This window comes from Gasterosteus aculeatus, chromosome 12 (genome assembly GCF_964276395.1).
Source record: "Gasterosteus aculeatus chromosome 12, fGasAcu3.hap1.1, whole genome shotgun sequence".
Classification (NCBI taxonomy): Eukaryota; Metazoa; Chordata; class Actinopteri; order Perciformes; family Gasterosteidae; genus Gasterosteus; species Gasterosteus aculeatus.
The window spans coordinates 14,419,300-14,441,280 of NC_135700.1; the positions used below are offsets into that span (position 1 = coordinate 14,419,300).

A 21,981-nucleotide genomic window follows, 5' to 3' on the forward strand; every position below is an offset into this window, starting at 1 on the left:
GCTGTCAAAATGTCAGTGAGATCTACAACCCATTCAGACGCCACAGCGGCACGACAGTTCCAGTGTGTCACCCTCACTCACTACACTGACACACGGCTGCAAACATCTGCAGAGGGGATGTTTTATTATTTTCTTTGAATTCTATCAATCGGCATTATTGCTTTGTGGACAGATATTTTGTAACAAAGTGAAAGGCGTGAGCCTCATCTTACACATTTTCAACCGAATAGCCGCAACTTTTAACGTGTTTGCTGCATCGGGCCTCTGTTTACTGAAATATAGGACGAGGCATTCTACAAAGTCTCCTCCACATCCTCTGTGCTCCAGATTGCTGTATTTACCCAGTGTGTGTGAGTGGGCCTTCGTGTGCCCCTGTTTGTTCAGCAGCACTCTCTGAGTAAAGAGCCTGTGTGACCTCTGAACCCTAAATACACTCAACGCAGGAGAAATCAAACAGGCGCTGAGCAAACAAGACCCTTATTTGAATAGACATACACAACCTTTCCACCAGGCTGAACGTCTTGGACCAACGGCAAGCTACTCAGAATAGAGGTTGAGCCGGGCTGCTTTTTAACTGACTTGTATCGACTGTTTGAATGGTGAAAATAGGGGTCGTTTACATCTCTTTGATTTTTGTTAAAACGACAACAACTTATTTAAATGATACGATAAAAGCTGTGGTTGCTTGGCCCAGCAGTAAGGTTTCACTTTTTTAAAAGAATTTAGGCAATTCAATGAATTTATGACCTTTCATAGAACAAACAATGAATCCAGGAAAGTCAAAAGCTACATTTGTAATAAAAACAATATTTGGTTGCAGAGCTAAATTCATTATATTCTTATGAATGATTATTTCGAACAAAGGGGCTGTACGTGATACTAGGGAGCTATTTTCCTTCTGTCGGGTTGACTTTTCCATAACACACATGCTGGTTGCAGGGTTTATAAAGTATGTGCTCTTTAAAGGATGCTAGTCGGTCGATGTGAACGATGCCATGTTTGCTCAACTGTGTTCCGTTACAAATGTCTAATTTGTGTAACCGTGTTTTGTGGACGGTGTCGTGTTTGTGTGCCTGTGTTCTGCAGATTGTGTCTCATTGGTCTTCGTGCATCCTGTGAATGATGTCTTGTCGTTTTACCTGTGCGTGGGCGGTGACTGGGTGGGATGTTCTGTGAGGTAGAAGCGGTGGCACTTGGCTGCCTGGCGAATTTCTGGCTCCATCGTCTTGGAGACGTCATAGTAGTGCCCGAACCGGGATGAGGAGGCCAGAGCACTCTGAGGAGGTCAACAAGTCAAACTTACGTCAAAGTGTTTGAGCACTAAAAGCATTTAATCAAATTTCTTACAATAACTGATTTAACTCAATCCAGGAAAGAATAAAGCGATTTATGAACCAAGCAAAAATCTCCTTTGTCTTTCAAATATGTTAAATGAGTTTGCTGCTCGAGACTATGATAATGCAATTGCATTGTTTATGGGTCATTCCTCAACATTCCTACAGCAGAGAAGTTAAATAACCACCACGACCACGCTCCTTATCATTTCTTTACATAAATGTCCACTTCTGCCTTTGAAAGCAAATGTGTCAGGGACGCAGGGGAAGGCGGATGTTTTCCTGCAGCTGAAAGGGGGAGTTTTAGCTCTTCTCTCTCAGTAAAACCAGGGATTCCATTGTTAGAGGGGCCCTTAATCTACTCCTAATCTGGATTAGGGCCCCCGGTGTGTCCCTCTCCTGGCGGGACGAGGGGGTCAGCGGGGCAGGGGGTCAGGGGCTCATCTTCTCTTTGTGAGCTGGGCAACCCGCTTAGCGTTCTATCCCCGCCCTGACGGCTTCACCTTTGATCTGATGTCTTCATCGAGAGAGTAGCACAGTGTGCTGTGCCAGGAGAGGTGTGTGTAAGGGGAAAGTAAGCGTTGACTCTGGGGGTGAATTTGGGATGCAAATCCTCTGGTGGGGCTTACTAGTGGTTTGTAAAGACGATTTTACAGGGGAAGGGGGAGAGATGAGGAAAGGACACAGATATAAAGAAGTTTCCAGGGAGGGAGAAAGAAGGAGAGGATCCCCAGGGATACACTGTGTGCTGTTAATCCACATAGCGATATGGATTATAGACTGAAGGGGGAAGACTGCAGAGAAGTAGAAGGGGAGGGTCGCCTCTCCTCAAAGCGGAAGAAAGAGTGTAGGCCTGCCGACCCTAGCAGGGGGAAAGGCAGGGATTTGGGGGAAGACAGAGGCGCAGGTCTGGGTCATAGGGTTGAGCGAGCAGACATGTCAATGCACTGGCTGCAAAGTACTCTTGTTTCCCAGGCTAAGCAGGGGTGCAGGCGTGTGTGTATGTGTGTATATGTGAGTTGGGGACCAGTGAAAAGCCTACCTATTGCCAGCTAAGTGTGAGTAATCTGGTCCAGCTCTGAAAGGAGAGTCTGAGGCCTCATTCAGTCCACAAAGGAGTTTAGAAGCTGATGGATTTAGTGGTCGAGACAATTGCCAAACTACTACTACCAGAGAGCCAGCGCTGTTCTTTCTTATGCAATCATTAGCCGAGACACACGTTGGACTTTTGAATAAAGTAGCAATGCTGCAGCGTTATCTTTATCATACTGTAAGTTGTTGTCCAAATATGCAGCTACAGTCATCATAACAGACAACATAAACTGGCGTGACCACCTCCTTACCTGTACTTTTGGAAGATTCTGATAGCGCCAGGCTATCTTCATGGCATCCAAACCGTCCTGAGGTTCACAAGACAGCCTGGGCTGCTCCACTGGCTTGTGGATAGCAACATCGTCCAAGATGGGAGCAGGCAGTTCCTACACAAAAGAATACAATTAATATAATAACTTCAAAATGTTTGATTGTGAATGTCATAGAGAACTTTGAATTATTCGTATTGCTTATGACTTAATGTCAATGCACTTCAAATTCAAATTTAGCTCTCAAAAGAAAAATGATATCTTGAACGTCAACAAAAAGCTAAATAGTTTTTGCTGTTCATGTTGAAGCAATTGAGAAACCCCGAAAAAATGGGAGATTTTTCCAGTAGAATATTGATTTTCTTCGCCAAAACTGAACACAACTGAACTGGGGTGCTTGCTAGAGAATGACTGCATTAAAAGTCTTCAAACAACAACAGTGCGGAATGATGACTGGTTCCTATACTGGTCCTTGTATGAACTTAGATCACAAGTCTGATTCAAATGGGAATGCAATAAGCCAGTCAGTCAGTGACGCTGAACAGCAGAATCATTGTGGAATTACAAAAAACTCATCTTAGTGATAAACTAGCTTGTTCTTTCACTGTGCAATCATTAAAAAGAACATGGTCGGGTGGGTGTGAAATCTGACTAATTATCTGATTCAAGTAACCATCGGTTCTTAAGAGCAAGAAAATGTCCTGCTTTAACGTGATGTCATCCCACAAGCTTGTTTTTTTGTCTGCGTGTTAACATAATGCATAAAGTAGAACCCAAGCATCTAAACATTGAAAACAGTGAAAACAATAAATGATGTGAAATATCCCCATTGGGAGTCCCCGTCTCTTAATAAGCCTTTGATATGTAAAGAGAGGGTGAGGCTGTGACCCCTCCCACTATCAATCAGTGGGAGAGAGGCCCTCATCCTGTATGCTGGTTGGCAGTCAGCTTCTGGCACTATGGTTCTCTTCACAGAGCGATGCGTCGGGAAACATTTCAACAATGTCGCAACCATGTCACCCTTGACCTCTCAGACACCCTGCTGACCCCGACACATCATGGGGGAAAAGCTTTAATACCTGCTTAATCACGGGTGTGACCAGCGTACTGTACAGCGAGGAGTCACTGATCAGTGAGAGGAAGAAAATACTTTTACAAGCAGGCAAAATATTCAGATGACTAAATATAAAGCATGTTTTTTTTGTGCAGTTGTACAGGAATGGTGGTAAAGTAGACATATTGAGGCCATCCTTGCTTCTTTAGTGGATGATATGAAAACAGAAAAAAAATCATACTTTGCACTTTTTTGCAGAAAAAGTTTCCTTCTTAAGAGCTTTAAAAAAAATCTGTCCTTTCATACCTGTAAAATGTCATCTGGGTTATCTTGAGCCGACGCCACGAAAAGTTCATGTCGACACACAACTCCTTCTGCCAAGAAGTACTTCAAGATCATACGTGAGTAGCTATCGTATCGGTCCTCCTCTAAAAAAAACGAAACATAAGACAAAAACAATCAGAAGTTGAGGGTGAGTGGAAAACTCAAATAAACACACACTAGTTAATCTGTGCCCTCCTGCCAACACCTGAACGGCCAAAGGAGAGGATTTTGTGATGAACATTTTCCCTGAGGAAAAAAAAAAGAAAAATTGGATCTTACCAAGTTCTGAACATTCATTCAGACACCACAGATCTAAAAGTTTGTGACCGCATCAAAGTATCTAACTGTAATTGATATAAGGACCACATTCGGGTTATCTTCGGCATGAAACAGATGAAGCAGCCATCGACGTGGCACAGAAACACAGGTGTTACTGCGTGACCCCGACAATCAAAGTGGAGCTGACATCTTCAGCGCTCTTGTTAAGGTCTTCGCAGTGTCCCTGTCCACTTTCGACCATCATATCCGCAACCAGCAGCGGTGAGAGGGAGGCACCTGTCTCGAGCACTCACCTGACACCTCTCTCTGACCACAAAGGTACCCCCCCACCACCCCCACCCGCCTGTCTGGACAACTGACAAGAGGCGGCAGAGGCAGGATGATATAGTGCCTGTCCTCAAAATGCTCACTGAAATCTGGTTCAATCTCTCTGCTTTTTGTGTGAACTCTGCTGGCAATGTCCTGCTTTCATTATTAGGCTCCTACACCAGCTGTGTGTTCATCATCCCAAACCAGGTTAAACTACATTGTAAAGTTACACGGGAGACTTTAAACAGAAGTGGAAAGGGTCACTCCCAGCGTCTCAAGCATTAAGTGGACAGGCAAGTGATTGAACACTGAAACCATTTTCCCAAAGGTAGCCTTTCTCCGCGCAAACAAAGCGGCCACCCGACTGTTCCCCCACCCCAAATTCACAAGCATCATCACCATGCCCCCCCCCCCGCCGCCCTCTTGCGGGGTGGGTGGGGGGGGGGGGGGGGGTGCACATAACTCTACCCAGCATGCTGCGGCTGCTTCCTGTCACAATCATCATTTTGTAAAGATTCCGTAGGCCTCACCATACAATGACAAACAGTAGGCACGGGGACAAAGGCGGTGACGGTTTAAGGTAGTGGGCATACAGCTGACAGCTTGGGAATGACATCCTGACGTGTCATCCTGAATCCTCCAGAGAATCCCCCCCCCCCACACCTCCCCTCCCACGTTCCCGGTCTATGTCCTCACCTACGGACTTAGGATGGCACAGGAAATTCCATGGCTCTTCAATTTGTTGTCGGTGGGGCTCCCTGTTCTCTTATTGATGGCTTTCTAGGTCAGCAGGCCTTTGTGGCTTTCAGCAGGCCCCACAAAGACTCCCAGATGGGCCCTCTCAAGATGGGGCCTATTGTGGCTGTGTTTCTATGGGAGCCTTACAAATGGAACCTCCAGGAGTCATTAGGCTGTTGAGGCGGGGGGTAAGGGAGGGGGCGGGAGGTTTGGGGAGGAGGGGTGGGGGGGGTATACGAGCAACAGGGGGTGGGGGACGGTCATATCTTTGAGGGAGATCAATCACTCTGGACAGTCACGGCATCATTTATTTCTTCTCCTTTTTCTATTTTTTTTTTGGGGGGGGGGGGGGGGGGGTTCTACCTGTTTGGTAAAGAGGGGAAACACCGCTGTTCTCTTTGCCTTCAAACGAGGCCGTGTGAGTGTCCCGAATCATATCTGACAAACCCGCAGGGGGAGGAGACTAAATATCTAGGTCAGGGTGTTCTCCCCCTTGTATGAATCTCTGGTCTGGTCTATTATTTCTACTGAGCAGCATGAAGTCATGTACGGCTTACAACAGGTAAACTAAATATGGACACGTAATAAAAAAAAAAAGCTCTTTGAGTTTTGAAATAACTGAACCACGATTGTGAATTCTCCAACTTGTATTAGGCTTCCGTTAAACGCCAATCTGTCGAGCCTCATATACTGTATATGTCAGACATGTTTCTATTGTTAAGCTTCAACTTGTGACAGTTGTTAGTCTATCAATTAAATTTGGTCATACCTGTATGCCTATTTAGTTGGACAGAGTAATGATTGTGATGAACGACTTTAAAATATCTGTCGCTGTAATCTCCACAAATACTAAAACTGCTCAAATCCAAGACATCTCTGAGGCAGAGGCTTTAAAGCTGTGAAGAAAGCAAACATGTAAAAACAATTTAATAGGAACAACTACGGGAACGTTAAAAGGAAAAACCCATTGGCTTAAACTAATGAAAGCGTACATGGCCAACATAATAAACGCTGGGAAGCTTTGTTCCTTCTATTTCAAAAACACGAGGGACGAGAGATCTTCAGACAGCAGCCATACTGAGCTGATCGCCCTGCAGTTGACGAATCGGGACGGACAGCTCAAGCCACTTCAAAAGGCAGACAGCGACCAGTCTGATAATTTTATGTCTGCGTCTCACAAACAGGCCGTCACAGCTAAAAGGCGCAGGCAGTAGAAGACGACGGCCTGAAACAAACACACAAACAAACTCCACCCACACACACACACACAACACAGCAGCTCGGCGCGCACAAGCACACGGCTCTGTCACAGACGAAGCACAAGAGAGCTCACACACGCATTTCACCTTTACTGTGTCTCTCATTACCAGATGAAACCAACCGTACGTTGATTCCCAAAATGGAAGGGAAGAACGCATTAGTGTATAATCACTGACTCCTGCATCGATTGGGGAGGGGGTGAATTAAAGGGCAAAGCAATATCATCGGTTGGTATAGGCCTTTGCTACACACAAATTACAGCTTAAAATGGGAAACAAGAATACCTTAACCTCACTGTCGACCAGTGCACACAGCCCAGCCTGTGATGAGAGATAATAACAATAATAATACAGCGGAAGACATTTATGTGCCGAGAATCCCACTTGCTTTAAATGTACTTTCGAAAACTTCTATAAACACACGTGCATCAATTGGGGATCACAGTGGACGTGTGAACACCTGGGATTCTAGAGACCTTCAGGTCATTGGTCTATTTGCCATCCTGCTAGACGTTGACACGCTACCCCAAAAAGACCCACGAGAGAACAGACAGTACCATTAGCTGTGGCACACTACTGAATTCCACTTTGTAATACATTGGATTTCTGGCGACGGGTTAATGCCGTGTCCGCCGAAGGCTGTAATCAGTCGGAGTAGAATACTCGTCTTGCTTAAAGCATTTTTCATATTGTGTATGACGCATCTTTGTGAACACCAGTACGCTGACGTTTACAAGGAAACTTCTACTGATTGCTCACAGTACAATGATGAACACGTCGAACTTGCTCTTGATGTCCTTCAGAAAGAGTCAACTGTTGTTGTGTCCCGTTTACCATTTTGTCACGTGCACTATATTCATCACAGGAGATTTCACGTGTGAGACGTGTACAATTTGGTAAAGGTTATTCTCTTTTATAAATGGCGTCTCAAGACTGATGACAACAACGTGCATGATGAGCATAAGCATTGGCTATAGTTATAGTATCTGCTTTTTTAACTTAAAAAAACTTTTCTTTTAAGCTAGTCTGTCCAGTCACGTCATAATTATCTCAATAACCTTTAGCCGATTGGTTTGAACTTTTAATTGATTCCTCTCAGTCTTATATATTGCCCAAAAAGCCTGTTTTCAACAAGATGTTTATACCACATTGTGGAGGGAATTATTGCCTTCAAGGTCAGAGACTCACCTACGAGAAGTACTGTTCCCACTGCTAACCCGCCACCTGTTTGCAAAGACACACACAGGCAACAATTTGTATAACATTAGTCACATATTACTACATATCTCTGTTTCACTCTGAATCAATGTGAACCATACGATGCTGATAAAACACCTGACATGACTTTCAAATATTGCAAATAATACAAAGTCTGTCCCCATTGATGTTTCACATAACATGTTTGAAGACCTTAAACTATCCATACACATGGATTTAGACAGCTTGCAGCATAACACGTATTATTTCAAATTTAGCGCTCTATTTTTATGTTATGAATTGAACAACACAGAGTTATCATGCTGATTCTATGAAGACATTTGATATTACAGGATGATGCGTGGAACTACTAATCGACTAAGCAGGACTATTTTGGTCCTTGATACAGTTACATTTTTGGCATCGTCTGAATTCCACATGAACTTAATTACACATCTCCAAGCTGAGACATTTCCACTGGCTATGAATATTTCTATTACAAATGATGGCATGGTGTTTAAATGTGAATAGGCTCCGACCTCAGAAAGACACATATGCACCATGCCGCAGTTAACCTGCATTCGTTTCGTACAGATTGCACTGATCCGACAGTGACGCAACTCCGCATTGGGTAATAACCCTACTTTCCCTCTTTGAAAGAAGAATCACAACATTATCTAGCACACCCAGTGTAGCCCGTGTAGCTGCCGCTAGCCGAGGAGCTCAGCAGCACACTGACCGAGCAGGTAGTCGAGTGACGTGACACCGGTCGACACTAAGAGTTGTCCGTTTTGAACCGATGGCCTGGTACCGGGTATGGAGATCAACTTTGTCCTCGTTTTCTTCTGAAAACTCGTCGTGTTGAGGGGCAATCGCTCAGCTGAGGGTTTACCCACAGTGCTCACGGGGGCTGCCATATTGCTTGTAACGTGGAGACGGTTGAAACTGTTTTGGAGCGCGTTGTCCAATTAGAGAAGACGTTGCTGCGTCTTAACCAATGAGAGAAGCGATTGTTTGCTGGCCGCGTGCGGAAGCTGTCAGAAGGTTTTTTTTTTAAAGATTGTTGTGGCAAATGCATGGTCAGAGCCTTGAATCGCTCATCCAGGAGGTGAGTAAAACTAAAGTGGTTGGTTATATATTTATTCTGTTTAAATACATGACAGCTTACGTGCTCGTGCGATGTCCAGCCGCTATTCTGTGCGGGACAAAAGTCACCTAACGCGTGGGTTCATATCGCTATGACCTTGTTGGTTCATTGCGCAATTCTGTTCTAGAAGCAGTCCCTTCTTTTACCATTACAAGTCATTTCTTGTTTATCAAGTAGAATCAACCACGATTAAAAGACAGTTAGTTGTGACATGCTAAATGAACTGTTTAGAGGATGCTGCAGCCTTTTATCACAGGTGGTGGGAGTGTGAGGAACGTTGCATTGCGAAAATGATCATCAATCGATGATCAATCGAGCAGAAATCAGCAACACACTTAATTAATTTGCCCCGTAATAGGTTGAAAACTGTAACTGTGACACTACTCACATGACATTAATTTATGATTATCAATGTTATTACAAACAAGATTAAAATGTATATAAACATATTAAAACGGTTTAATTTGACACTGACAAAAGTTAGTACAGTGTGACTTCTTTAGGACGTGGTGGGTTTGATGTAATGTGATGTAATCATGGTTCCTCCAAGTGCATCGTCATGAAGAGAAGCTTCATGTGCCTGTGCACATGTGATCAACTATATGACTTTTGCTGTCTATGTCCATTTCTGATCATATAGACTGTAGTCATTCTAACTGGTGAATGTGAATCCCTGCGTGCAGATTTCCTAATCACATTCCATTTTGGCTCCGCAGATGTGAAGGTGAGAGGAGGGACGTGGCCTGTGCATGAAGTAGGAAGACCCTGCAGCTCAAGAGTACCTGTGCACAGCAGTGGTGAGAACCAGCAGCTTCCTGAATGACATTCTAAGTTCTGAGTTAAACTCACAGGTAATGATGACTGGTCTCCGCCAACGTAGAGTAGTAAACTAGTAGAGTAGTGGAGTCTAAGGTGACAGCTGTAACCTGGCTTGAAATGGGAAAAATCTGTTCCATTTTGAGAAAATTTTCTATTTCAAACACAAAACTGTTTGATATTCATTTTGACTTGATTATTTTTTTTATATCCCATTTTGACTTCGGACAAAAACTACAATCAATTGAACTGGTATAGATTGGAATGTGTAATGTTTAATGCGACACTCTGCTCAGCAGCCAATAAACATTTTTCATCAAATAAAAGCACAGGTATATATTCAAACAAATGCCGGACACTCATTAAGCATTTTAGTTTGAGCGTCATTTTCATGGGACACTTTGAATAGAACGTTTCTTTGTTAGGTCATTATCGTGTAGTAACAGGATCTTCCATTAAGTGAAAATGTCTGCTGTGAGAAGAGCCTCCTGATATGATGGAACCCTATCAGATATATATTATATATAATATATATATATATATGTGTATATATATATATATCACAAACTCAGAATAGTATGTTAGATCAGACAAACTGGCAATGAAAAAGGCCGTTTTCTATTGTACTGCAAAGTATCCACTATTAATACCGGCTGACTTATGAGTGATCAGCGTAAGCCTTAAGACGGCTGTGAAAAAAGCTTTGTGAGGCAGAGAGGCCAGAGGCAACACGGGACCACAGGACACTGTAAGGCTCCAGAGGAGGCAACAACCCAACTGCTCACTTTACAAATGCTCTCAGCAGAGGCCGTCCTGCTGTTTTGACAGTACAGTTGAGATTGATTCGTGCTGACACTAGACCAAGGGAATACATCATGAATGACATCTCTGGGCATCGTGGAAAGACTATATGAGACGAATAAGATGTACTGCTTGAACTCGCTTCTCGGACGGAGGAGGACCTGCTTCGGCAGTAAAACGTGCAGGAGACGGGAGCACGTTGCTTTGGAAACTTTGTACATGCTCTCTGCAAAGTCACCATATTTCCAATTGTCCTCAATCCCAATTTAACCTTTGGGCTCTCTTGCACAATTCAGTCTGTGGACGTGTAAATACAGAAACCTAATTGCACAAGAATAACATAAGTTTCCCCCCCTTTTCAATGTGTCATCGGTACATGTTATTCTATAGTGCTTTTATCAGTTGTATCAGTCTTTGTATCTGATTGAGCTATATAATGGCAGCAGTCATAACATGTCAGAATTGTCCTGGTCACATTGTTTTGGTTTCTCCTGTGTAATTCTGCCATCAGAGGGGAACAGCTAGAAGCAGTACACTTCTCGTGTCCGGGGGATGCAAGATTATCATCAACTGGGACCATATTTGTTTTGGTAGTGTTGAAAGTACAGTTATATTCTGAGGGCACAGCTACAATAAGGGTAGGATGGGTTTTGTACGCAGCTAATTTTGTCTAAAGATTGGACTTTTCCATTTGTTTAACATCCCACATTAGGAATAACATTACTTTGATTTCCTGGGGCTTTTTTGCTGATATTGCATGAAATACAACGAGCCGTATTTAGATATATTAGACTTAGAATAGAAGTAAATCCCCTTCTTAAAAATCATTGGTTTGCTTTTAGGTTGAGGTGTCTGTCACGAGCTAGTGTTAAAATGTATCAGGCTTTGTCGGGAGCAGGCGCTTTCTAAACACAAACGCCTTTATGAATCTGATACAACACCAGATACGATCTCTCAATTCTCTCAGCAACCGACCGGCACCTTGCATTCGCTTGTGGTCTATACAATAAGGCTTAGCGGCTGATTTTTCCATTCTGTGTAATTGGCTGGGGACACCGTCCACCCTCACTTCCTTTCAATTCATAGCAGTTGTATTCATATCACTTGGCTATTATTTGCTCTGGCCGACCCATTGATTGTAGGTTTAAACCCTCAGCTCTTCAAATAGTAACCCCGCTCAGCTGTTTCACGGCTATGTTGCCGTTAGCAACAATGAAAAGAGCAATATGGAGATCAGTTTCTTCAATTAAGCCTCTGCTAGAAGGCGGGCCTAGAGGAGATGGGGGCTGCACGTAGTACTCTGACTTTTACATCTGCCACTCTCCATCTAGCCAGGTGTCTTCGTCTGAATCGGCAGGATTATCTCTGATTGGGTCGAAGCAACCCCCCCCCCTCCTCCCCTCCTACCCCCCTCCGCCCCCCCCCCCCCCCCGGTTGTCAAACCTCCTTTTTATGGATCACATTAAGATCAAATCAAGCTCCGCTCAACAGCACTAATGCCCCTCCATCCTCGGCCTTCTGCTGCCCAGAGGAAGACATCAGAGGTGGGACTCGTCCCGTCTCTTGTGCCTGTTCCTCCAGACTCCCTTCCATCTGGGATCCTCAGGGAGAAAAAGAATATCTGACAAGGGGCTTGTAAGCCTCTTAGCCCCCCTGTTGCCCAGCTCTCTCTCAGCCCATGTTTTCCTAATTTAGTTGTGTAAGGAATCCGCTGCAAGGCCCTTATGTGCTGTTTGGATTGGGATTCTCTTTGTGGTTCTAATAGACTTGCCATGTTTATCAATTAACACTACTCAGCCAGTGGCAGGTTCAAACCTCTTGAGACCAGTAGCAGTAATTCCTTTCGGAATATTTCCTTTTGGCGTCAATAATGTTTGTATAATCAGGTATTGACTTCAGCGTACTGTTATTAACTTCACCTTCGCTACGTTGGCTTTTGTTTGCTGCTCACACATTAACTGAGTTTCCACCTAAATATATTAATGATGAACACAATTATAATAATCCAGTATAATATTGACCTGAAAAAAGTCAGTTACATTTTTTGCATGCTTATTTTCATCTGAAAGGTGTTATCGTTAATGGTATCTTTATTTATATATCACATCTTTTTATGACGTGTCATATGTGTTGATGCATATTGACAAAATATACCTTTGTTTCATAATATATTGTACCAGAAATATTTTTGATGAGCAATATTATTTTACTATTAAGATTTTTGAGTTACTGATATAATGATAATGTAATATAATAGGTAGGCAAGTATGCCCTTTCATAGTGCAGAGCATATTTCATTTCTTAAGAAGATTCAAACATTGGAAATGTCATGTAAAAAAACGCATTATGTTTTATAATGCTGGGAAAAACCTTGCTGTTTATTATGGGATCACATTGGCTAAAATAAAATTTTAAAATGTTTGTAAACAAACAGGCAAGCAAAGACAGTGGGCAATATCGAGGTCATTAAAACAATCAAGGTCATGTCCATATATTATTAGCTAAGTCAATAAATTAATAATCTCTGCAGGCATAATTTCCTTGTATCCAAGGTCAATGCATTGTTTTCATCCAGAGGAATCCTCACATTTGATGGTATGAAGGAACAATAACAATTTGCCAAATGCTTTTCAACCTTTGAGACACTATATCCATTTTCCATGGATGTCTCTGTCACAGCCACGCTCAGGAAGCCTCTTTATTGCTGTCAATGCAGAAGGCAGAAATGCACCTCGTTGACATTTTATCATTGCAGTGTCTGAAATTGTACACATAAAATGCTTTTGACAGCTTGATGGACAAAGTGAGACAACCCCATTATTGCTGCCGTTTATGCTCTGAAAAAAAAAAGAAAAAAAAGAAAATCATTCATTTACTTGTGATTGCTGTGGCCTGAGCGAACTGGGCTCCCCGAGTAAGAGGATCACAGAGTTAAACACACAATGAGGTGTTTCCATCCACGGCTATTCATTTGGGGTGCCTCTCTTTGCCTCGCTGTAGCTCTGTGCCACGGGAGGCCGGTGGCCACAGATGGTTCTGCAGAGAGAGGCTGTGCAGACGTTCTTTGTTTTCCCATGGACATGTTTGGTGTGTAATCCTGGATTAACAGAGACTTTGAGTTCATTTACAGCTGTAATACTGCATTCAATTAATGGTGCTGCTCCCCCAACACACACATACGCTGCGTATTAGGGGCAAGAGATAGTGTTAGTTGCCTGACTCTTTGCTCTGGGGAGTTCGAGGTATTAAGAGATCCAATCAGGTCTCTGTGGATGTCCACCTCGTTCTGGGTCCCGGAGGAGTCACTGCAGCTCATATACGCCGTCTATGAAACACATAAGTTAATGCTTTTGTCTGTGCACAGTCACACCACATGCGCACACACAGGCACACACTATCAATGACAGAGGGTGCCTCAGAAAACCAGGCGGCTGCATATGGACTCTCTTGATATCAGTCACTGGCCGTGTGATCTTGTTATGCAAAGTCCCTTAATCCCTACCTATGATGAATGCAGGTCGGAGCGGAGGGGGCATCTGAAACCGAGATATGAGGGCAGCTGTAAAGGAGCCTGTGCGCTGTGCTTTGCAACTGCGCTAGCAAAGATTCCTGATCCCCAGCCTAGCAGAAGGAAGGGCACATGTGAGATCATGTCCGAGGCCGCATTACACTGCCTCAACGAGGGAGACGCTGGTGCAGGAAGCCGAGGGCGTGTAGAGATGAACATGTCGCCTTACTGCAAACCCAGAGATTCACATTAACCTTTAAACCGCGCGCTTCCCAGCAGAGGAGTTGTAGGGCCAGAGGTGCCATTGCACCGGCTGTGGGAAGACTGACTTTACGGTTCCTGTGGAAGAGCCCAGTGCAGAATAAGCCCGGAGAGGGGCACTTGATTTGGGGCCTGTGCTGAGCATACATGTGTCCCCCGTCACTTCCTCAGGCGCTGTCATTCACGTTGGCGGCAAAAAGAGGAGGGTTGCCACGGGTGATCAGGGTACAGGGGGGGGGGAAGAGTGGAGTTGTAGCACGCATCGAGGGGATCTGAAAAGACGGAGTTGGTCTTTTTTGGATCAGAGGGGATGGTGAATGGGCCAAAGAGACAAACCGTGCTAGGGATGAAAGAATAGATATAGGGTTTAATAGGTGGAATATAGTTGGCATGAATGAGAGAGCATTGCCTGTGGGTGTGTGTGTTTGTATGTGTGTGTGTGAAAAGAGCAGAGGGGGGTAATGGGATTAGGGGTAACACCTTTGGCAGGGCTGGGAGAGCCACCTGACACCCGGTCTGTTGGGGACCTGGGGAGACGGGGAGGTGGAGGTGGTGGGGCAACGGAGAAATTGGGGGTCTAATCCGTGTCCATCTTTGGGAAGTCATTCTCAGTGCTCTGAGGATTTGGGGCTTTGGTTTCCGCTCTACTTGCTTTTGTTAATAATACCCTGGGAGGGAGAGAAGACATGGCGAGAGAGAAAGAGGGAAAGAGACGGAAGGAATAAAATATTTCTTCAGCCTGTGGTGGAGTGGCAGGACAGCGGCCTCAGCTAAACAAAAAAAAAGCACAGACTTTGGTCTGAGCCGAGACGTGTCCGTTCCTTTCCGTTTGTGTATTTGCATGTGTGCGCGCGTGTGTGCCTGCGTACACACTATGCACGGCAGTGTGTAAAGATTGACTCACTTTCTTCCGTCCATCCAACAGGTTGCAGCTTTGGTTAAAGTCAATACCCTGAGTGTGGCCGGGGTGTTTGCTCAGAAGACACGCGGGTAGTCCTTGTGTGCATTCGTTGGGGGGGAGGGGGGCGGGTGGAGGGTTGCCGGGGGTGTCTTTGTGTTTCTATGGTGTTGACAGAAGTTGATAACTGCTCTAATGATTGTGGTGGTACCGGAGGCGGCGACAGTGTCAGGGACTGGCTGCAGACGGTGCTGAGCTGCTCGGCTGGATGTGTCACAGCCTCTTTGTTTGTCCGTCACCTGAACGCGAGGTGTCGATTGGTCCGTCCTACGCGGGATCAAAGTTCGGGGCAGTTTTCTTGTGCGAATCGGACGCTCAGCCTCTGCGAATGAAACACCAGGGAATGTGCCATCTTAGCGGTAGGCCAACTGTGACAAACCTTGTCCACACCTTTGGAAATTAAACTCCCCCCCCCCTCCCCCAACAGCTTTGGTTTTCAGAGATCCTGCAAAGGACATAAGCCTACCGTAAATGGACCAAACATGACATCCTTTCCTCACCTCTGTCGATATGGAGCAATGTGATTAGTGTGCGCGCGCTGACTTTGTGCCATAACCTGTGGTTGTGTTCTGTACGCTGCAGGTGGAGATGTTCCGCAGTGTGCTGGGGAAGACTTTGGGGTTCGTGGGCTACACCGTCCAGTATGGCTGCATCGCACATTGCGCCTTTGAATACATTGGAGAATTTGTGGTGGTGCGTATTATATTGTCAATATTACAGAATATATGATTGATAATTACTGCTCTGAAGTGGAGTATAAATAGTCCTGTTTTTGTTTCAGTGTTCGGGTCCGTCCATGGAGCCGACCATCGTCAACCGTGACATTGTCTTCTCTGAGCGGATGAGTCGTCAGCTTTTCAAAATACAAAAGTGAGTGTCAGTCAGGGGATCCATGTGCAGTAGTTAGAGACAATCTTTGAATACACTTGTTGTTTTTGTCTGGAAGCAACTTACTACAAACACACATCATCGACAATACACATGCTGAGTTGTTCCAAAATAAGTGGTTATGTTTATTGTTTTTTTTTTAGGGGTGATATAATAATTGCAAAGAGTCCATTTGACCCAAACATGAACATTTGTAAAAGGGTTATTGGGCTGGAAGGTGACAAGATCTGCACGAGTTCCGCATCCGCTCTGTTCAAGGCCCACACGTATGTGAGTATGTTTCCGTCTCTTTATACGTCCTGTGAGTGGTTGCTTTATCCTGGAAGGTTCATGATGCCGGTTTTTGAGTCCCTTTGGGCGGAAAAAGCCTTTAAAAGATGGTAAAATAGAGAATGACTGAAGAATGAGTTTACAACTTAATTCTCCACGTACTTTGTTTCACTGACGAAGAACGACCCGGGTCTCTACGCAATGCAGAAACCGTCCCGCTGCTTTTCTTTTGGTTTCCTTTGTTTTCGATGACCGTCATAGTTGTTTACATTTTAGACCGCACACATCCATTTTGTGTCATTGGTCAAAATATCAGCCTTTGACAACACCTATATTTCCTCAGAACAGTGATAAAACCAGAGAGTGAGCAGGGGGTTCTGCTGCTGAAACCACTGTCATTGCTTTTCTATTACTGCTCTCCCCAACGCCCACAGCTCAGGCCTGCAATCTCTCTGAAGCCTGTTAGAGTTAGTGCCAGCCGAATGGACAGACTGATGGGTGGGCGGAGGTGTGTGTGCGTGTGTGTGTGTATGTGTGTGTGTGAATACGTCTACAGTGCAAAGGTTGCGTTGCATGTTGCATGTTTTTGAATTTGATGTGTGTTTTATGGACTCTGGACTGCTGAATAAGTTCAGCGAAACACAGCTTGAGGCCAAGCCGCTAAGTGTTATTCAACAAATGAAATAGGAAATAAAGAGGTTTCTTCCTCTTCTGCTGTCTTCGGCCACAGATGCAGTGGACGCACACAGTCATAGGTGACATCATTGTGTTGGGATTCGTAAACCCAGTGCGTAATGACACGTGATTAGATTGAGACATTTTCATACTTCCCACTGAAAAGCTACTATGATTTTGGTTTGTCCATTAAGTTCAGGATAAAACGTCAACTTTGTTTTGGATGCTCCTTTAATTTCAATCACTTATTTCCTCAAACCGATCAATACACGCCGATATCTTGAGGACGTAGTACGTTTCAGGCCACTTTGTAATTCTTCAAAGCTGTTAGTTCATTAGCCTTAGTCTAAACTCAATCAATCCAAATGAAGACCATGGGGATCTGCTGCCGTCTCGTTGTGTCTCCGTATGCTGCGTGTGCGAGTTATCAATCCACAGATTCTGAAGGTAGGGTTTTGTTTATGAACTGAGAAACCTCATTTGCTTTTTTCAAAAATGAATTTGGGGATTCTGTAGTTTTATTCGTTTTCCGATTTTGATTAACTCAAAAGATGTGATTAAACAAGACTTTACTCGAATGAATTTCAATTAAAAAAAAACATTGAACAATTACAGAATAAATACATTGAAAGATGACTGTTGACTGACAATGATGTTCACAGAAATAAGTTTCACAGTAGTTGTGGCGTGACCATAGTGTTTTGTAAAATATGATGACGTGGCTTCTGTTCAGTCAATGCATATTGGTAATGGAACAATTATTTCTTCTGAAGGGGTGACAATTGAAACAATTGCAGAAGAATAATTTCGATAAAAGTTAGATAAAAAAACAAATCGGTTGAATAATTTATCTTATGTCCCCACTGTCTCACCAAACTTCTTTTGTTTTTGTAGTGCTTCAGTTTTAATGTCATATGTGCAGCTCAAATACTGCTAATTGAGAAATGAAAAAGTGCATAATTCAATCATTTATTTTAGATCCCAAAACAGTGTATTTAATCCATAAAATTATTGTTTTTTCAAATGCAGTGAGATAATACTGGGCTGAAAGAGACATTTGTAAGCTTCAAACATGAGTTGCATTATGAATGCAGGAATAGAGACACGGAGAGAGAGGAAAGCTATTGATAGAGATTTCCCCCTTTGAGACCACATTTACAGGCATAAGTAAGTGATGATTTCTAGTTTTGCTCGTGTCTTTGTTGTAATGTTGTAAAAATGACATGTAATGTAATGTGCTACTCTAAACAGTTATCAGCTTTATAAAGCAGGTCAGAAGTCTTCACTTGTTACCATGCAATTCCTTCCATATCCTGCAGCCTGATACATGCTGTGGTCCCTAAAATCACCAGCGTTATGTGACAGCATTTGAGGAAACTGAAAGTTCCCGATGTTGACATAATTGTTTGGGCTCTCGAAGAATAATTTCTGTCTGAGCTTGTGTGTCAAAACAATGACAGTTGATCCGTAATATTACTGCAAAGTGGGGAAAGGTCGAGTGAGAGTTAGAGATGTAGTGTCCCCTTGAGTAAGATGGTGAAAGACGAACTCTATAAGCCTTTATGTATTTAAGATGAACATAATTCCCCACCTCAACCATGTTATCGTAATGAGCACTGTAATGGTTTGGCTGTTAAACAACGCACATCCACCGCGAGGACATTTCCAGTTTCACTTCCTCTCGAGGCGTCTCTGACAGGTACACAATGCTTCGCTTCGACCCGGCCCCGCGGCTGCAACACGGCAGCAATTTCTGACGTCCGTCACGGCAGAGCCGCCAGCAGAGCGGATTAAAGTGACTCCGCGTCTCAATGCTAAAACTGTTCGTTAGGCGTACCTGCGTCTTTGTGGTTGGAGCCATCTGTTGATGACAGTCAAAAGCACGTGTTCCTATATTTAAGGAATGAGATTTCTGATGCTATTTTCCACAGCGTCCTGTCTACAGAGAAATTTCTGAAACACAACTTTTTATTTGCATGCAAAGAAAGAAAGTGACACTATGTGCCTTGTGGCTATTTTCAAATGCTTGAAAGTCAAGGATGGTGTGCTCTACTTTGGAGCTTTGATTCAGAGCTTTGCCTTTGAATCACTCGCAACAGTACCACAGGTCAGGTTTCTGACTTCTTCACTTTTTTCTGAAATACAACTCTGCTCATCCCTAAAGTACTTTGTTCTTTACCCAGACCCGAGTTTTTCTTTGAGGTCATTTATTCACGTGACCCGTTGAAGTGCTTATTTCTTCTGTCATCCATTGACCTTCTTAGTGGTATCACTCAGGCTGTATGCTAAATATATCTAAAGTGAAGTTTGTGTGCTGTGGTTCCTCAACATTCTGGATAGCCCACTTGCAATGTCTTTGTCAGTTCTCTGCGTTTAATGGATGAGCATAATGAAGATGGGTCTAGAAGATGAGGAGTTGTAGTCTGGCAGATGACAAACGGTGGTGTTTCTCCTTCCTGAGCTTGGGAGCCAGCATATGTTACCATGTTAATGAGGTGTAATGGTGGGAATCCAGCATGCTGACATATGGTTCTCAGATGACTCCTTTAACGATATTCATTTGTTTCGTTGTTATTTAGTGAGTTGTTTACCTCATGTTAGGTCAACATGTCACTGGCTCCTGATTATGTCACATCATCTGTCTCCATTATCAAATATGAAACGCAAGGCTCCGTCCCACAGTGGGACTGGAGAGACTAATCAGAGAGTAGGGTGACGGGACCAAGCAATACGAGCACAGGCAAAGAAGTGACGTCACCTCCCGTGTGGATGAAATTCAGTTTCTTTGTTCGGGTTTCTCCTCTTTCCCCACGAAGACTTTTGCCGTTAAAAAGTTAGGCAACACAAAAATAGACTCGTGGATTGTGATGCCCATTATGACAATATAATGTGTTGTTGATCCTGTCTGCACATATAGGGGGGACAGCGCACTTAATTAGGGCCTTGACAAGCCTACTCTCCTAAAGTGATGAGATTAATCATAATTGGTGTCACTGCGAATTAGAGCCCGCTTGGGTGACCGCCCCACTGGCAGGTTGGACCACGGTGGAGACCCTTGGACACTGCTGCTAGCCGCAGCTTAGCCCTCTCTATCTCCCTTTTTTTCTCCCCCTCTGTCTCGCTCGCTCTGCCCAGCTATCTTAGGCCCCTCTCTTGCTTTGCCCTCGCTGGGTAAGAGGGGCGCAGATCTCAGCCAACAGCCTAATGACCCCGTTTGAAGTTCTTCTAAATCCCCCCCCGACCCCGCCTGTTACCCATGACCCCTCTCCTAAAAAGGTTCAGGGTTAAAGAGGGACAGGCAGGTTGATGTTAAGAGTGGCTGAGGAGGGCGGGACGGCTGAGGCGGCTAGTTGGGTGGGGGGTTAGGGTTGGAGGCAGGGGAGATCCTCACTACATCGGCGATCCACTCATTTTTACACGTTAAAGTTAGGTTGTGCTTTTGATTCCTTTTGTTGTTGGGTAAAACGGTCTACATGCTTAATATGTTTTTTCCCCCTTTTCCACGTGTGCGGTGATGTTTTTAGGTTCCAAAAGGCCACGTATGGCTAGAAGGGGATAACCTTAGGAATTCCACCGACTCGAGGAGCTATGGCCCAATTCCCTATGCCCTCATCCGAGGGCGCGTTTGTTTAAAGGTAAAATCCCATCATGGATTTTATCTTTAATTTTTTTTAATAGATTCTTTTGTAAAAATAACTTGATAAAATCTTGTGTGTATCTCTCTGTTCTGACCGAGTTCTGTGTCGAGGTTTCTATTTCTTTATTCCGTCTTTCATTAGTCCAGTACGGCCATTTTTAAGCACAATTCAGAGACGCGAGTCAGTTGGAAGTTCAAAGCAACTGTGTCTGATTGACCAAAGCCTGGACAACATATTGTCTAGCTTTCCATTCTGCCGTGTTGTCATGTCTCTGGATGTCATAGCAACCACGACCCTGGAAACAGGTCAGCCAACCTTCTGTCCATCTGATTGGACGGCGGCACTCCACTGGAGGCCCTAATGCGCCAGCTGATGAAATAATAAGATCTCTTATGAAGTCAAATGCTGAATTAAAGGCCAAATACGTTAATGTGTCCAAGAAGTGATGCACAATGTTTGGTAATGTTTAGTTCTATAGTTTGCTTTTGGTGTGTCTTATTTCCCTTTTAACCCATTGATTCTCTACACCCTTTGTCCTGCACAGCTCTGGCCACCGAATAGTTTTGGGACCCTCAGTGAAAGCCCAACCCGAAAGATCATCAAGACTCAAAGTGACTCAGACTGACTTTGTTTGTATGTTACTTGTTTTCATCCTTTTTGAATAAAGCTGATATTTATTAAATTTTTTATTTTAAAACAATTTTTTTCATCAAACTGATGTAATCTGGCCACGCAAACATACATGCTTCAGTTATTCATTTATTTTACTGTTTCAAGACAAGATAAGACTAGATTCAGTCATCTGGGAGAAGCTGCCCGTAGCTGTGCAGCACTATAACAAAAGCGTGTGAAGCTTTGTCTCTGTGGAACAGCTAACGAAAGAGAGCGGCCATGCTAAAACACAAGGTTCATGTTGGGAATCACCTTCATTCAGTAATAAGACACAAATAAATATTTTAAATCACCACATTAGAGACCAAATCATACCTAACATTCACTGGAATGGTTACCTGTGGCTGAATTTAACTGCCAAGTTAACTTTACAATGAAATTCACCAAAACCACATATAGAGGAAAGATGAGCAAATGTTTCATTCTCTTAAAAAAATAATTCATGTTTATAGCTTTCTTAGTATTATGGTAAAACAAAAGCTTTCTTATTGT

General features: G+C 43.8%; 2 protein-coding genes across 4 annotated transcripts in view; one reads left to right on the top strand and one right to left on the bottom strand.

The window, feature by feature from the left end:
* elp4 (elongator acetyltransferase complex subunit 4) overlaps positions 1-8,801 on the bottom strand; it is a 75,945-nt gene extending 67,144 nt beyond the window's left edge. For both annotated transcript variants that reach the window (XM_078085038.1, XM_040197685.2), the window contains exons 1-5: positions 8,595-8,801; positions 7,847-7,882; positions 4,056-4,177; positions 2,678-2,812; positions 1,140-1,276 (exon numbers count right to left, since the gene is read on the bottom strand). In XM_078085038.1, the coding sequence (XP_077941164.1) occupies positions 1,140-1,276; positions 2,678-2,812; positions 4,056-4,177; positions 7,847-7,882; positions 8,595-8,772 (608 nt within the window). In that variant the 5' untranslated portion in view covers positions 8,773-8,801. The remainder of the gene's footprint in view (positions 1-1,139; positions 1,277-2,677; positions 2,813-4,055; positions 4,178-7,846; positions 7,883-8,594) is intronic.
* Positions 8,802-8,828: 27 nt separating this feature from the next.
* immp1l (inner mitochondrial membrane peptidase subunit 1) lies at positions 8,829-21,499 on the top strand. 2 transcript variants are annotated; one of them, XM_040197731.2, is made up of 7 exons: positions 8,829-8,963; positions 9,719-9,853; positions 15,929-16,039; positions 16,128-16,216; positions 16,378-16,504; positions 20,704-20,814; positions 21,362-21,499. In XM_040197731.2, exons 3-7 carry the CDS (start codon positions 15,935-15,937, stop codon positions 21,440-21,442), a joined length of 513 nt encoding a protein of 170 aa, XP_040053665.1. In that variant the 5' UTR covers positions 8,829-8,963; positions 9,719-9,853; positions 15,929-15,934; the 3' UTR covers positions 21,443-21,499. The 2 variants fall into 2 exon arrangements, with proteins under 2 accessions (XP_040053665.1, XP_040053674.1); XM_040197740.2 differs by having other exon boundaries at positions 9,719-9,799.
* Positions 21,500-21,981: the final 482 nt, after the last annotated feature.

Excerpts from the sequence above, each read along its gene's own strand:
- immp1l (XM_040197731.2), top strand. The coding sequence starts at position 15,935 with ATGTTCCGCAGTGTGCTGGGGAAGACTTTGGGGTTCGTGGGCTACACC. Across the intron at positions 16,040-16,127 it reads ACATTGGAGAATTTGTGGTG|TGTTCGGGTCCGTCCATGGA; the intron begins GTGCGTATTATA and ends TTTTTGTTTCAG. Across the intron at positions 16,217-16,377 it reads CAGCTTTTCAAAATACAAAA|GGGTGATATAATAATTGCAA; the intron begins GTGAGTGTCAGT and ends TTTTTTTTTTAG.